Source organism: Salvia hispanica, chromosome 3, assembly GCF_029641045.1.
Source record: "Salvia hispanica isolate PSC_SH4W2 chromosome 3, Shi_PSC_v1, whole genome shotgun sequence".
NCBI classification, from domain to species: domain Eukaryota; kingdom Viridiplantae; phylum Streptophyta; class Magnoliopsida; order Lamiales; family Lamiaceae; genus Salvia; species Salvia hispanica.
The window spans coordinates 53,862,883-53,880,152 of NC_142694.1; the positions used below are offsets into that span (position 1 = coordinate 53,862,883).

The 17,270-nt window shown below is 38.6% G+C and overlaps 1 protein-coding gene across 1 annotated transcript; it reads left to right on the forward strand.

The window, feature by feature from the left end:
• Positions 1 to 4,936: 4,936 nt before the first annotated feature.
• On the forward strand, positions 4,937 to 5,781 carry LOC125216007 (ribosome maturation factor). Its single transcript, XM_048117604.2, has 3 exons — positions 4,937 to 5,236; positions 5,314 to 5,358; positions 5,441 to 5,781. The coding sequence occupies exons 1-3, from the start codon at positions 5,005 to 5,007 to the stop codon at positions 5,569 to 5,571; spliced, it is 408 nt and encodes a 135-aa protein (XP_047973561.1). The 5' UTR covers positions 4,937 to 5,004; the 3' UTR covers positions 5,572 to 5,781.
• The last annotated feature ends 11,489 nt before the right edge of the window (positions 5,782 to 17,270 follow it).

Consider the following 17,270-nt stretch of genomic DNA (forward strand, 5'->3'; position numbering starts at 1 on the left):
TATAAAGTATTGACAAATTTTAAAAATAAACGAAGTATATATATTAATATAAAAGTTTAGAATAAACATAGTTAAAATTATGTTAAAACTAGAGAGTCAGTAGTGGGGTGGGTCGGGTCGGGTCAATAACTAGTAGTGTTATCTAACATTTTCTAAGATACACTTGGATATTAATTTATTTCATTTAAATTATCGTTGGTCGGCATTACTAATTATCATATGATTACTCATTAAGGATTAAATTGTGATATTATTTTAGTTGTAGGGAGATGATCATAACTAATTATCACATGATTAACTATATAAAATTAAATTATGAGATATCTTATAAATAAAGTATAATGATATATAATATTTGACAAAATCACCCGTACAAATCACTACAAATTTTTCATGCTCATTATCGGCCACCCGTTCTAAAGTCTGATGCATATAATATTAGAGCATTCGCAGACCGCAGCGGTGCTCACTGGGACGGACGCCGTCCGTGCCGCTAGCGCGGCAACACATTGTCCGCCGCTGCGCTTTCGCCACTGGCACGGCGCTGCTCGATGCATCGAGCACGTTCGTGCCGCTAAGCAGGCGACGTGGTGCGTTTCTATTCGTCAACGGATTATCCGTTGGATTTTTTTTTAAAAAAAAAATCGAAAATAATATCAAATATTAAAAAAAATAATTTTAGATTCCCAAAAATATAGCCGTTTTATTACCGTTTTTTGAATTTTTTTTAAATTTTAATCCCAAAATTATCTATCTATAAATACACACATTCATCATTCATTTTTCACATCAAGTTATCTCTTATTCATAACTATGTAACTTTTAATTTCTAGGATTTAAATTATGTAATTTTTAATTTTTAGGACTTTAATTATGTACTCCCTCCGTCCCGAAGTATTAGACTCACTTCTTTTGGGCATATGATTTAAGGAATTGATATTTAAATAGTTAAAGTGGAGAGAGTAAAGTATGAGAGAGGGAAAAAGTAGGGGAGAGAAGAGAGAAAAAAGTAGGTGGAGAATAAAATAAGATAGATGCTTTTTGCTAAAAAAGGAAATGAGTCTAATATGTTGGGACATCCCAAAAAGGAAAGTTGGTCTAATACCTTGGGACGGAGGGAGTACTATTTAATTTTTAGTAATTTGTAATAGTTATCTGGGTATTTTTAATACATTTTAATATTGTGAAAATGTTTTTATTTAAATTGAATAATAGAATGGTGGGATCCTTGAGTATGTCCTTACGGAAGAGCAAAGATGTTGGTGTTGTGCTATTGGAGAAGAGTAGGGAGTAAAAAATAAATAAAAGTGGATCCGAGCCTTGTTGCTGTTTTGCCAAATAGCATGGACGTGGATACTCTTATAATTTGACAATGAAAGCACTACTGAAAAGTCAACGTTAAGCCAAGAAGTATTATTTTGTTCATTCACTCGCACACATGTACATATATTTAAGAAAATTATCAATTTCATGTAGTTAAATTTAGTTCTTACATCATGAAGTCATGGTTTATACTTTGAATCTCATGGAAATATGTTACGGAACGTTCTCCGGCAAGGCTGGGAGAGAAGGATGTGCTTCGAGAGGGAGACATGGATGCCGACACAACGGAGCAGCAGGAGCAGCCGCAGATGGAGCCCGCGAGGTGCGAGCGGTCAGCCCGGCGACAAGCCAAAAGGCCGTCGCGCTATGCGGATTTTGTAACTCGATAGAGAGATGGTTAGTTTTTTCTTGAGTTTTTTAATTATTGTTTTCTTTTAAAAACAGAGAATTTTTATTTAATTATTTGTTGGTGTTCGTTAAGCTCATTTCCGGTTTTTTTTGTTGATTCTTTCACGGATCGTAGGTCGAATCAACCCTAGGGTCCTTAGTATAAACACGTGTATATATATTTTATTTCCCATCTCAAGAAATAAAATATTTTCCACGCAGCTCTTATTTTCCTTGTGCAAAACGCACAAACCCTAGTTTCGACGACGGAGTGATCGACGGGCAACAGCTCCCGCAACGTTCGCCACGAATACTCAACGTTGAGGAACTTTTTCCTTAACAAGTGGTGCTTTCATTATCGTAAAATATATTCTTTATTCATCATCTTTCATAATGAATTTATCATGTTTCACCCAGAATTCATGATGTATTCATATATAATTCGTGATTCTATTTCAAAATTGATTTGTAACCTATTATATGTATAGTTGTACTTGAATATAAACAAAATCTTAATGCATAGTATAAATTTTAGGATTGTAATATCAAACACCTAGAATAGATAATTTAGTTAATAAGAATAGTAAAAAGTGGAGAAGTAATTAGATCAATTAGTAATACACAACTCTATATAAATCAATCAAATACATAAACCAATCACAATAATGGCTTGATTATCACAATATTTGGCTTAATTCAAAGAATTTGCATAAATTCAGTATCATACAGAAGTAAATTTAATGTTAGTATATTTTTCATAAAACACGATATTAAAATATATGTTTGACCGCAATTGTTTGATGGATTATTGGTTCGAATAAATTTTCATATATACTAACATCTTAATTTCTCCGTGGCCGCAAATATATATCTTCAGCAATTTAACTTTTAGACTACCATCACAGCCAAAAAAATTGTTTGTGGACTAGGTCAACCACTATGCAAATCTATGAGACATTTTAGGGATAAATTTTTTTTGAAACAATGATCAATATTATGTGAAAAGTGACAACCTCATTTCAATTTGTTGTAAAATTAACGATTACTTCTCTCTCTTTTTTTATTTTTATTTTATTACAACCAAAGTCAATGGTTACTCTCGGGATTTTTTTTTATTACGGATAAATCTAGTATAATCGAATATAAATTCTTTATATTATACAAACTCCAAACTATGATTTGGATTGTTAGAAAATGTCAACAGATATAAAATTACAGCAATAAAAAATATCAACCCAATGTCAACAATTGATGTTGTGTCGACATTGTGTTACATTTTTTGTTACTGTAATTTTGTCATCTGTTGATATTTTCTAACGGTTCAGATCATTTTTTAAAGTTTGTACAATATATAGAGTTTGTATATTATTACTACCCTGAATTAGTACTTCCTCCGTCCCACAATAAGAGTCATGTTTTGTCATTTCAGTTCATCCCACAATAAAAGTTTTATTTTACTTTTACTATAAATGGTAAGTATGCTTCATATTCCACCAACTTATTCCACACTCATATTATTATAAAACTACTATATATATAATTGAGACTCATATTCTACTAACTTATTCAACCCACTTTTTATTATATTTTTTAAAATTTGTGTCATAACTAAATATAATTATTATTGTGGGATGAAAAGAGTACAGGTATATCTCCCGAGTACACACTTGTAGTACTATTACTTTCTTTTTTGTCCCTATGAACTTGACACATCAAACGTTGTTTTAAGCGAAAATATCTAAAACGAGAGAAGCTGTTAATTTAGTATACATGGAATTGTTGTGACACTATTATGGTACTCCACATTATAAATTAATGTCCAACCGGTAAAATCAGTGGAAAATTAAGACATCGAATCAAATAATTGTAACTTTGTGTACATTATAAAAAAAGTATGAAAATTAGGCGCATTTTATGTGGAGTCACATGGCGTCATTTAATTTGACTATGATTTCGTCCATTGATCCCCACACTAATAAAAGTAAGTTATACTCTATTGCATTGCATTCACTAGTGTAGTGCCATTGTCAATTAATTTAGCTTCGATCATAAGCTAAGGAACTTCATAGATGGGACCTCGTTTTACTTTTCTTGATTACGCCTCTTTTTGTTCTTAAAAGGGAGAGAGAGAAAAAAAACAGTTCATATTCTCGGATATCACACATTGTAGGAGAATATATTTTAAAGTGAAAATTTTGTATACACTCAAACATAGGGTGCAAGAGTTATAATTGTACTCAAAACTAGAATATTATTGTAGATGTATTGTCAATGGTATTTGTGCTGCATTAGCATCACTTATAATACTCCTATATATCTCATATTGAAGAAAATCCGGTATAAAAATATTGGATGAAAAAAGTAAGTAAAATTTGAAGAATACAAAGACAAGAAATATGTGAATCAGCCAAACCTACTTTCAGTAATTTAGAGCACGCCAAATAAAAGCTCATTTCGTTGAAAGATGTTCGGTAAAGTAAATAAAAATGAAGTTGACTTTACAAAGCTTTTAATCCATCTTCATTTAGCTAATACTAATTCGGTATTTAATCTTTAATTTTATGTGTGTGTTCTGATATTTTTGTGATAGATGCTAGTATACGAAAATAGGGATAGCAAAGGAGTACTAGTACTATATCAAAATTCTTGTGAAAAATACTCCATCAAGATCTCAAAGGAGTAAAAAAACTAAAAATAGAAGCTAAGTAAATAAATGAGCTTGAATCAATAATGAATATATAATCTTATTTAGTTGGGCCTCGCCTCCACTAATTAACTACGAGTAATTTTACATATTGGGGTAGACTTGCAACTTTATAATGATTTACATCTAATTTACATTTAATTTATTATGAATTCACCAGAACTTTAGAAAAGATTATAAATTATATACTCAATCCGTCCCCTAAAAATATTTGCACTTTTCATTTTCGTCTGTCCCACAAAAATATGTGCATTCAATTTTCAGAAAGTTATATCAATTTAACAATGTAAGTCTAAGTACCCACTAACAATACTTTAACTACTAATTTCCTCTTTTCTCTTATTTTACCATACCATTCTTACTACTTTATCAATTTTGTCTTAATTCTCTTGCCATGTAATTTTTATGGGACGGTGGAGTAGTGTATTAGTATGTGGTGAATTAAATTTAAGCTAACCGATGGTTAATTATGAATGACCGAATTCCAGGTATGAAAAATTCAGAGAATAAATCCCAATAACAATTGTGAACCACCAAAACACAAAAACAAAAGCAGAGCATCTCTCTCTCTCTCTCTCTCTCTCTAAAACATGCAGAGGCAGTCACTGGGTTCTCCCTCGTCAAAGCTCGTGAAGGATGAATCCCAATCTTCATCATCATCTCTTGGAGAGGAATGCCAGCAACAACAAGAAGAAGAGGAGCAGCTGAAAAAGCTCAAGCCCAAAACCCCCATGCCTCAAGCCTACATTCACCTCATTCCTCTTCTCACCCTCCTCTGTTTCCTCATTCTCTACCTCTCTTCCCACAACCCCTCTCTAAATGGTACACTTCTCCCTTCCTCATTCAATCACCATCCTATTTTCCCTCATTTTCTAATTTTTTCTTTTTATTTGCTTCAGATTTGGCTGACTTCAATAGCTTCAATGCCATTTCTGACCCTACTGGTACGCATTATATCTGATTTCTTCTTCCATTCTCGATTGATTTTTCTAAAGCGCTGAAGAAATTGTTGATTTGTTTAAACAGAAAGCATTTCGGAATTGGAAGGAATGATGGAGATTGAAAAAGGAGATATCTTGGCCATACGGAGCTTGAAGAACTTGAAGCAGGAGGAGGCCAAGCACCGCCGCCTCCACCGCAAAATCCCCCATTTTTAGCCCCTTTTTTCTCCTCCTAACAAATTTACAACATTTGGTTTTCCTTCTTCTGTCGGTGGCATCTTTCAATTCTGGCCTCTTCCTCTCTCTTTTTCATTTTTCATTTTTTTTTTACTCCATTTCTAATGTGAATTTGATGGCCATTTTTAACTATTTGCACACGTGTATTTATTTATGTGCATATCTAATTCATGAATCGTGATTCTTCTATACAGGTGTATATAGTTTGAGTGCAATATTATATGAAATGAAAAAGAGAATTGTAGACGTAGGTGTTTAATAATATTCATATGTTTACATATTGGTTGGTGATTAATAATGTGATGTGTCATAGGAGTATTCATTAGGCATAAGTGTCTTTTACTCCTTTTTATTAGCTTTCTTGGGCCAAAAAGATAGCTTTTTTTTTTATTATGATTTTTCGTTTTAATATGAGGAAGCCATCTCTAATCGTGATGGCGAAGATTGGGGAATAATTTTAATGGAAAGCGTAGGCTATGATTTTGATGTTTATATGTAGGAGAGAAAATAGAGAGGGAGGCGAGGATATAATGATAAAGTAGGTTTGAAAATGGAAAACAGCTGGAATAGGACCGTTACTCAGTAGGAGAGCCTCGTAGTGCGGTTAAACTTTGCGGAATATAAACACGCACCAATATTTAGGCTAATTAACTGTTTGCACACCCTAAAACTTTTGGCCTTAATTTCTGTTTGAGCTGAATTAAACAGGAAAAAAGATAAGGTACTTAAGGACTGTAACTAATACAACATGATTGAGATTACAATGAGTTTGGATTTGACACGAATTTTAATACAAAATTAATAAAGTAAGAGAGATATAGAGAACAAAAGCAATTAAAGTATCATTAGTGAAGAATGAGACTTTACGTGCATATACTTATAGAACAGACTAAAAATGAAAGAGTGTATGTTCTTGTGGGCAGGAGGAATAATAATTATCTTTTGGGGTTCGAGATTAGTACAAGTGTGAGTTTATAGTTTATAGATGGGTAGGGCGATTGAACAGCCTCAGCATTTTGATTGATTGCTGCGTGAACCACTACAATCAAAGATATTAAATGGTTGAAGCTTCACAACTATACAATTATTTTTATAATTTCACCTATAAATGTACAAAATAAACCATCGAAAATTGACAGGTTATACACTAATTTCACATTCAACTATATTTTCCTTCACACAGTTGATGCTTCTCACAGTTAAGTCGGGTTTGTGGTAAATAAAACACATCCTCCTTTTAAGCTTGTGGAAAGTGGAAACACATATTTCTAATATCATGAACTTTAATGGAATTTTCAATTTTCAATCAAATTTAAAGTTGATAGAAAAATCTAAAATTCAAAAAAAATATTACTCCACATTCTACTAAAATGTCTCAATATGCTATTTTGGGACGTCCACAATTTAAAAGTCCACTTACTTTTTTTCATTTTAGATAATGGGTTCCATATTCTTCTAAATGCATATACCAACATTCTATTATATAAAATTAATAATTTATGGAGTATAAAAGTGACACCTATATTCCACTAATATTTTTCACCTCTTTACTTCATATTTTTTAAAACATGTGTCGAGTCATAACGAGATTATAAATCATGGATGGAAGGAGTATGTTTTTATATTATTCCCAATAAAATATACATTCGTGTTGGTTTATTCAGTAAATTGAATACTACTACTAGAATTACAAAACAAAAAAAAGCGACTGTGCCAAGATTTGGACCATTCTATAGGATAGATGAATGTACGAGCAAAGAAAATTGACACGTGATGACTCATGTACATGCTATTTCCATTGTTAAATCTCATTTCATTACCCGCTTATATCATGTAAGATGTAACTACCATCCTAATTAAGTAGATATGATCACTCGTGAATCGTGAGTCGTGGATGAAACGAAATTATATGTATTTCTCATTCAAAAATATTGTGAAGTGCTAGAACTAGAAGTCACTATTTTAGTTATCCAACACGCATTAATTTGATATTTTAATTCTAAATTATTAGGGCTCCTTTGATAACATAGTAAGGTCAAGAAATAGATATGTATCTTTATATTTCCATCCGTTTAATAGTCTATTTAGCCTACCACATCAGCCCTTGTTTTTAGGTATGGCCCATCTCGGCCCGCTGAAATAGACTAGAAATAAAATGATATGTAACTTATAATTTTGTAGAGATACAAATCTGCCTGATTTTGTGTACCCAGAAATAAAATATTACTCTTCTTCCATCTCCAACTCTTCTCCAAGCAACTCACATTTGCCAACTGTGAAAGTGAAAGGGAAATTTTCACTGCATTGCCACTGTACACTCGCATCTTTTTATTTTATTCACTGCACCTATTCCAAATTTTTCACTCTTGGATCCAAAAATGTGTACCTCCCTTTATTTCCTCATTTGTAAAGTTCGTTCCTCTGGCGAAGAAGAGGAAAGCCGGTATGATGATATTATATGTTGAAAATTTTGAAATGGAGGTATGGTCAAATGAGTTGGGTTTCTTTTGGGGGGAGATCTATAGCTCGCATCATATGAGGGTTTTCGAGCAAGTGACTTTCTGCGAAGTTTTTTGTGATTTTATTGATCTCAATGGTAATTTGTTTCACATTAGTCAAGCTAATAGCAGCGGTGTTTTAGCTATGGCTGATTTTGATCAAATTGTCCCCTTTTAGGTTTATGAAGGTGGTGAATTTATAAGGAGCCGATGGAGATATACAATTTAGAAGGACAAATTTGTAAATATATACTCCCTCCGTCCCAATAAATATGAAACATTTGGTTTCCGGCACGGGATTTTATGCAGTGTTGTTTTGTGAGTTAATGAAGAAAGAGTAAAGTAAGAGAAAGGGAAAAGTAGAGAGAGTGGTGTTTCCATTTTAGGAAACGCTTCATTTTTAACGGGACAACCCAAAAAGGAAAACGTTGCATTTCTAATGGGACAGAGGGAGTATTATTTACTTGGATATAAATATTCCCGTCACTAATAATTTATATTTAACTAGCTTATCAAACGTATTAAATTAAAATCAATTTGTTTCGTAACATAGATCTAAATCTTGATCGGCCCTATCTTGGGCATATCCCACACCACTTATCAAACGAGCCCTTAGTGTTAATCATTTATATGGCTGGGCTTTTGACTCGAGTTCCGGAAAGCGGAAAAGACCACCTAATACTTTTTCTAATACATTACTGATAAGGCTAATTTCATGCATTGGTTATGTAGTGAAAAACATCACATTTCTGCTGGATCTAACAAGATTTGTTAAGCCAGGTGTGTGTGTAGCGCTAGATCCAGGAGATGCTGGAGGAGGATATCTAGCGAGGAGCAGGAACGGAATCACGAGGAAAAGCTAGAGGAAGGAAGCCAAAAGCTGAGGGCAATCAAGTCAATCAATACCTCGCTGGGCCCCACCTCGAAGCTTATAAATAAAGGAGTGCGCAACAAGAATGGCAGATCGGTTACACTCCACACACAGTCACGCTCTTAGCACACACACTAGGGATATGGGAAATTTGGGGTGGTTTTCGTTTTCAGGAGTCTCGTATCAGTGCATCACCGTCCCTTGAGGGCGAAGAAACAATTGTTCTTTTAAAATTTCTGTTTGGTACTCTGTTCCGTCTGGAACTTCACGTTTGGAAGTCGAGCTTGTTGTTTTGTTGCTGAATCAGTTTATCCGTTCTGTTTACATTTGATTTGCTTTGATGAAGTTAGATTTCGTGTTGATTATTATGATGCTTGCTATTTCGGAGTGTTTATTTGAGATGCTATCTTGAATTTGTTGCTGAATATCTTAATAGATTCGAGAATCGTGGTATTGAAGTTGTGTTCGGTTGGATTTTTGTTCGGATGCTTGGATCCGGAGTGGATTTAGCATCCGAAGTGTGGATCTGAACAGGGGAGGTGAAATTTGTGCATGAGATTATGGGGATTTTGTTCTGCTTGGTTTGCTTCGTCTAGTAGTGTGATTTCCGTCGTTGTTTCGTTTACCGTTAAAATTATGTTTCCAATCTACATCTGAGTTTGTTTTTCTCGATCTCTGCATTTATTTGTGTTCGTTGAAGAAGATGAAGTCATTTTCAGTTGATGCTTTAGTTAGTTAGGCTGCAGATTCGATTCTGTCCGTACTTACCTTTTTCAGAGTTTGGTCCCCACTTGTTTTAATCTCCTTGGTCTAGAGATGTTCGTAGAAGTCCCAGATCTAGTAGTTGATTTGATTTAGTTCTTATACATAATTCATTTTTTGCCTAGATCTAGCAGTTAGCATAGCATACTTTATTTCCAAATTCACTTAGTTAAATTCCTCAACCCAAAATATGCGTGGCAGCAGCCAACCCAAAAATAGCTTCCAAATCTCTATGCATGTACTATACGAGTCCATCCTTGTGGGATCGATCCCTACTTCCCTGTGCTAGTTTAGTATCTGTGGTTGAGGGTTTTGAAGGATTGTTTGCGTACCAACGACCAGACTTCCAGTCTTGTGAGTCTCTAGACCTTGTGATCTAGTTGATTTACTGGATCTAGGAAGTGTGTAATTAGAAATTGAAAGGATACAGCAAGCAGAAAATCAACTCTTCAAATGGCGCCGTTGCCGGGGATGGATGGCGTAGTTTGTTTATGTGTTTAGAGATTTGGTGTAAATAGTTTTAATCTTTTGAATTTCGCTTTTGGCAGTTTATGAGCAAGGGCTCAAGGTCAGGAATCTGGAGCAACCCATCTTGGTCAAGGAACGTGCAGTTGAAGTGGCAAGTTAAGGAATCAACATCCGCCATAACTACCAGATCGGGGTTGTCAACTGTAGATCCATTTCCGTTTGAATCAGGGAGTGAAGAAGAGTGGAATTCATCGGGGAAAGAGGATTCACGGTCGTCGTCAGAAACTGAGCATTCGGAAAGGGAGGAAGAGGAGTCTGTAATGGCAAACTTAGTGGACCTAGACCCAGAGATTGGTTCGCTAACTGCACATCTCGACGGAGAGCCAGCTCATGCCATAGTGTCAAATCAACGTCAGCGGTCTATTGAGATCAAGACGAATGTGCTGGGCGTTTTACCTACATTCTCTGGACGGAGGAATGAGTGTCCTTATGAGTTTTTGAACGAGTTTAGTAAGCTATGTAGCATCCAGAAAAGGCCTAACGAAACTACCGAGGAGGACTATCGCCTGCGAGCGATTCCATTTGCATTGAAAGGAGAGGCAAACACTTGGTTGCTGAGGCTTCCACCTGACTCGATCACCACATGGAGGGATTTCAAATTGGAGTTCCTGGACTATTTCTTTCCGTCCAATAAGACAAACGCTTTGAAAAAAGAAATTCAAGAGTGTAAGCAGGACTACGATGAATCTTTAAGCCAATATTGGTCTCGGTTTAAAGGCCTGCTTGACGCTTGCCCAAATCACAGGATGACGGAGGCTGAAACATTTTATCTATTCTACGAAGGGGCAAATCCTGAGTCCAAGGACTTAATGAATTCCTCGAGCGGGGGGAATTTCACCAAGAATAAGGCAAGCGAGGCACGCGAGATTCTGGGAAGATTAATCGACGCGAAGAAGGCGTATGACTACCCGCGTGCTATCATGAGGAGAAGCTCCGCGAACACAGTTAAGGAACGAGAAGGAGAAGAGGTTAGAGACAGAATAGATCGACTGGAGAAGGCACTGCTAAATGCCATTGAAAAGAAAAATACCCCTGGGTCGACTGATAAGGAAAAAAACCCAGGTCAAGAGGAACATCAGCTTCAATTTTACAATAATCCCTCACTCGATGGAGATTTCCAAGCTCAAGTGAATGCAATGGGGAATTGGAATCAAAGTAATCAAAATACCAACTGGAACCAGTGGAAGATTAAGGAGGCACCATGGAGGGACAATCCTTGTTTCAGATGGGCTGAAGGGAACCAACAACCACAGTCACAACACCCAGGTCCAGCGGAGAACCAGCAGACATGGCCCAGCCGGAATCAGGAAGGACCACAGCATAATTCTAACTGGGCAGGGAAGCAGCAAGAGGGGCTGAACAACTGGAATTTCCGTAACCAAGGGGATCAGCATAACTGGAACAACAGGAACCAGAGCAACCAAGGGAATTCTTATGTGCCACCGCATCAGAGGAACAATTCAGGAAACAATCAAAATTTCCAACAGAGTCACCCAGGTCCAGCAACCCAGTACAACAATAATCAAGGAGGTCAGGGAAATTTTCGCCAGAACCAGGTGGTTGGAACCAATCAAAATCAAGGATTTAATCCCAGTTCAATTCAAGGTTTCCGACCACAGCGGAATCTTGATGACATGGTGCATGACCTGGTAAATTTCCAACAACACATGCAGAATAACATGCAGGCTAACAATGACGTGGTGCACAAAATTCAAGATGCCCAGCAGGAGCAGAAGTCTGCCATGGACATGTTGGCAAAGCAGATGTCCCAGTTGGCCACGTCGCTGAACGAAATGCGGGGAAATGAAGGGAAATTGCCTGCCACTGTCAAACCACCAGACCGAGCAAATATTAGTCAAATTACCTTGAGATCGGGGAAAGGCTATGAAGGACCGAAGCAAGTGATAAACGAGGAGACACCCTCACAGATGAACGGAGAAAAGGGGAATCAGAAGTCTCGAGGAGATGATCCTGGACTCAGAGAAATTCCTATACAGGATGACCTCCAGGAGGGAGATTTAAGGGGATCTATGCCTCGACTAAGTGACCCATTTTTCCTTGATCCAGAACCTGAGTTGGAACTTAAAGAGGGAAGCAGGGAGACAGGTGCAGCCCCAGCAGGGAGTTCCACGAATGCAGTAAAGCGACCCAAACCATTCCCATATCGAGGAGAAGCCAAGAAAAAGAAAGATGATACTGAGGACCTTGTGGAAATATTTAGTAAGCTGGAGATTAACCTACCCTTTTTGCAGGCTCTGAAAATACCCACCTTCAGCAAGTTCATCAAGGAATTCATAGCAGGAAAAACCAAACCTGATGGGAAGATTGTTATAGGAGAAAATGTATCCGCCGTGATACAAAAGAGGAGGATGCCGTCAAAGTGTACAGATCCAGGTATGTTCACTCTTCCTATTTCTATAGGTGATATTAAAATTGAGCATGCCATGTGTGATCTAGGTGCTTCGATAAATGTCCTACCGCTGTCAATATATAAAAAATTGGTGGGAGTCAGTTTGGTCGATACTAAAGTAGTGATTCAGTTGGCCGATAGAACATGCATATCGCCTGAGGGAGTATTGGAAAATGTCATAGTCAGAGTGCATGATTTCCTATACCCAGCTGATTTTCATGTGATAAAAATGAGGGGTAATGAATCTGCTGAGTCTAGTGGGGTGTTACTGGGGAGACCCTTCCTTCGCACCGCGAAGACTGTTATTGATGTGTTTGATGGAACCATATGCCTGGACTATCATGGGGAGAAATACACCTTCAACATTGAAGAAGCTATGAAAAAACCGCTTGATGTTGAAAACTTGCATGTTGTAGATGTAATTAACCCCCTAGTCCAAGAATATCTTGAGACTGAACTAATGCAGGAACAGTTTGACAATTCGGAGCTGAGCCAGACTGTAGAAAAGGAGGTGACAGGATGGTGTGAAACTTTTTTCACACAGGACTTGACAGATGATCAGATCAATGAAGCGATCATGGCATTCTGCCACCAGCCACTATCATTCCAATCAGCCAGATCTGTTCAGGAGAAGAGCCCAGACGAGGGAGCGAATCTAGAGGAAATGGCGCCAAGAAGTAAGGCGGAGAACCCTTTACCTCAGGAAGCCATCACACCGAAGAAGGAGTTGAAAACTTTGCCTGAAAATTTAAAGTATGCATACCTGGAGGAAGGAGAAACTTGTCCAGTGATAATTAACAGCCGCTTGACTGAAGACCAAGAGAGTGCGCTGCTGGAAGTAATAAGGAGGAACAAGAAGGCCATAGGGTGGACACTTTCTGACCTAGTTGGAATTAGCCCTGATCTTTGCATGCACCACATCAGACTAGAGGAAGGGGCAAAGGCTCGGCGTGATCCACAAAGGAAACTGAATCCAAACATGAGGGAGGAAGTGCTCAAGGAAGTTCTGAAACTACTGTCCCTTGGAATCATATACTCTATTCCAGATAGCGAGTGGGTCAGTCCGGTTCACATGGTACCGAAGAAATCTGGAATACAAGTGGTGAAGAATGACAAGAACGAGTTGGTGCCTACTCGACTGGTCACTGGATGGAGGATGTGCATCGACTATAGGAAACTAAATGAAGCCACCAAAAAGGATCATTTTCCTTTACCATTCATTGACCAGATGCTAGAGAGGCTGGCTGGCAAACAGTATTTCTGTTTCCTCGACGGATATAGCGGTTATTTCCAGATTTTCGTGAACCCAGAGGACCAGGAAAAGACCACATTTACATGCCCTTTTGGAACTTATGCCTACCGAAGGATGCCATTTGGTCTATGTAATGCACCAGGGACATTCCAACGTTGTATGATGAGTATTTTTTCGGATCTACTAGAGGTGTGCATCGAGATATTCATGGATGATTTCACTGTATATGGAGGCTCATTTGATACTTGTTTAGCCAGCCTTGACCTAGTGCTGCAAAGATGTCAAGAGAAACATCTAGTTCTGAATTTTGAAAAATGTCACTTCATGGTAACTGAGGGGATTGTTTTAGGTCATGTGGTCTCTGAAAGAGGAATACAAGTGGACAAGGCAAAGGTGGAAGTGATTGCAAAGCTACCTTACCCTACAAATCAAAAGGAAGTTAGAGGATTCCTCGGTCACGCAGGGTTTTATCGAAGGTTTATCAAGGACTTTGCAAAAATTGCGCAACCACTCACTCATTTGCTGCACAACGATGTGGAGTTCGAGTTTGATGAGGGATGCAAGAGGGCATTTCAATTGCTCAAGGATAGACTAGTGTCCGCACCAATTATCAGGGCACCAGACTGGAATCACCCTTTTGAGATAATGTGCGACGCGAGCGATTTCGCTGTGGGAGCCGTCCTAGGGCAGAAGATAGATGGGAAAAACTACGTAATTTTCTATGCGTCCAAGACACTAAATCAAGCTCAGAAGAATTACGATACTACGGAGAAGGAAATGTTGGCTGTCGTCTACTCGTTCGAAAAATTCCGCCCTTATCTTCTTGGGTCAAGGGTTATTGTTTTCACTGATCATGCAGCAATAAAGTACTTGCTAGCTAAGAAAGAATCAAAGCCAAGGCTAATTCGATGGGTCCTACTTCTACAGGAGTTTGATTGGGAAGTAAGGGACAAAAGAGGAACAGAGAATCGAGTGGCTGACCACTTGAGTAGAATTCATCAAGGAGATACGGACGAGGCTATTCCCGATGTTTTTCCCGAAGAGCATTTGTACTATATGGACGAACCACCTAGACCGATAAGCTGGGAATCTGTCTTAGTTTTAACCGGTCCAGGAGAATCTGATCGAGGAAAGCGCGTACGTAACGCAGAACCATGGTACGCAGACCTGGCAAATTACTTGGTCACGGGAGAGGTGCCAAGTTCAGAGGAAGCCTCCCGGGCCCAGAAGATGAAGCTTAAAAGCGAAGCCAAATATTACTTCTGGGATGATCCTTATCTTTGGAAGATGTGTGCAGATCAGATAATTCGACGTTGCATTCCTGAATGGGAACAAAGAGATGTACTCCATCATTGTCACTCCTTGGCGTGTGGAGGGCATTTCGGACCAAGGAGAACCGCAAGGAAAGTTCTAGACAGTGGATTCTACTGGCCTACATTGAACAAGGATGCCTTTGAATACTGTCAATGCTGCGAAAGGTGTCAACAGACAGGGGGAATCTCGAGACGAGATGAGATGCCCCAAGTGCCCATAGTGATCTGCGAAATTTTCGATGTTTGGGGGATGGATTTTATGGGCCCATTTCCGTCGTCGTACGGAAATGCTTACATATTGGTCGCTGTAGACTACGTTTCCAAATGGATAGAGGCGAAGGCTACGCCCACTTGTGAGTCTAAAGAGGTGGCCAAGTTTCTGAAGTCAAACATTTTCAGCAGATATGGAGTTCCTAGAGCGATTATCTCAGATCAAGGAACACACTTCTGCAACCGCACTATAGAAGCGCTCATGAGGAAATACGGCGTGCATCATAGATTGTCTACACCATATCACCCCCAATCGAATGGGCAAGCTGAAGTCTCTAATAGGGAGATAAAGAGTATTTTGGAAAAATCAGTTAACACCACAAGGAAGGATTGGAGTAAACGCCTTGACGATGCTTTGTGGGCGTATAGAACTGCTTACAAGACACCAATCGGGATGTCACCTTATAGGTTGGTGTTTGGGAAAATGTGTCACTTACCCGTGGAAGTGGAGCACAAGGCATACTGGGCCATTAAGGAAATGAATATGAAGTCTGTGGCATGTGAAGAAGAAAGGAAGCTGCAATTACAGGAGCTGGAGGAACTACGGCTAGAGGCATTCGATTCAGCAATGTGGTACAAGGAAAGAACGAAGCTCTGGCATGACAAGAACCTCCGGGTCAAGGAACTTCAGGTGGGGCAGAAAGTACTTCTATTTCAGTCCAGACTCAAGCTAATGCCAGGGAAGTTGAAGTCAAAGTGGGTAGGTCCATATACCATCGTTGGCCTCCGCGCACACGGAGCAGTGGAAATCCAGGGAAGTGCTCCTAACTCGGTCCCTTTTCTTGTTAATGGCCATCGATTGAAAGTCTATAGGGATAATTCTGAGCTATGCGTAGTGGAGGAAATACCACTACGTGCGCTCTCAGTTATCACTTAGCCAGACAAAGGAATATTCTCGATGAACTCCTGGGTCAAGGGAAATGTTATGTTTTTACACACTGATCCAGGGGATTCGAGAATATTCAAAGGTAATTGTACATAGTTTAATTGCTTTAGAAGACAAAGAAAATCCAAACAAAATAAAAATTCAAAAATTTCCAAAAATATTTTCGAAGACCCAAACTCAAAGGGGATTTATGTCTCGTACTTTAACCTTGACCCAGGAGTCTGGGGTCTTCATATTTTTTTAGGTCGCGGTCAAGGGAATCAATTAGAGGAAGAGTGCATGAAGGAGCAGTTGAGGAGGGAAGTTATAATTTGAAATTCAAAATGCCGACAATTATGGAGGAGTACGGTCGCTGATGTCATGCCTGCAACGAAACATTGAGGTGAAGATCGCCGAGCTTGCTCCCGAGGTCGTGATGTGCGACCGCCCAGAGGTTTTCAGCGTAGACTACTTCTTCAACAAGGGCTTGTTGCAAACTCAAGGCAACAAGACTTACTTCTATTCGCTGGGAGATAAAGCGAAGGCGGAGCCGGAGGAAGCTGAGGAGGCCATGCCAAGTGAAGAGGTGGAAGAGCTTAGGAAGGAGGTGCAGGACATGAAAAAGGAAATGCAACTGATGAAAAAGGAGATGATGAAGGAACTCGGGGGAATACGGAAGGAACTCAATGGGAGTCGGGAAGAAGTAAAAGTTCTGAGCAGCAACGTAGCAGATTTGGCCACGAAATGTGCCAAACAAAGTGAAAGAGTGGCGGAAGCTGTGGAGATATCTACGCGGATGTTGAAATGGCTGCATCAGACGCTTCCCTTGACCCAGTCGAAGTCGACTCCTGGGTCAAGTGGCGAGGCACAGAAGATCATCCACAGCAGTCCCTCGACCAAGCCATTCCA

Coding starts and splice junctions, on each gene's coding strand:
- LOC125216007 (XM_048117604.2), top strand. CDS start 5,005: ATGCAGAGGCAGTCACTGGGTTCTCCCTCGTCAAAGCTCGTGAAGGAT. Junction 5,237..5,313: donor CCACAACCCCTCTCTAAATG/GTACACTTCTCC, acceptor TATTTGCTTCAG/ATTTGGCTGACTTCAATAGC. Junction 5,359..5,440: donor TGCCATTTCTGACCCTACTG/GTACGCATTATA, acceptor TTGTTTAAACAG/AAAGCATTTCGGAATTGGAA.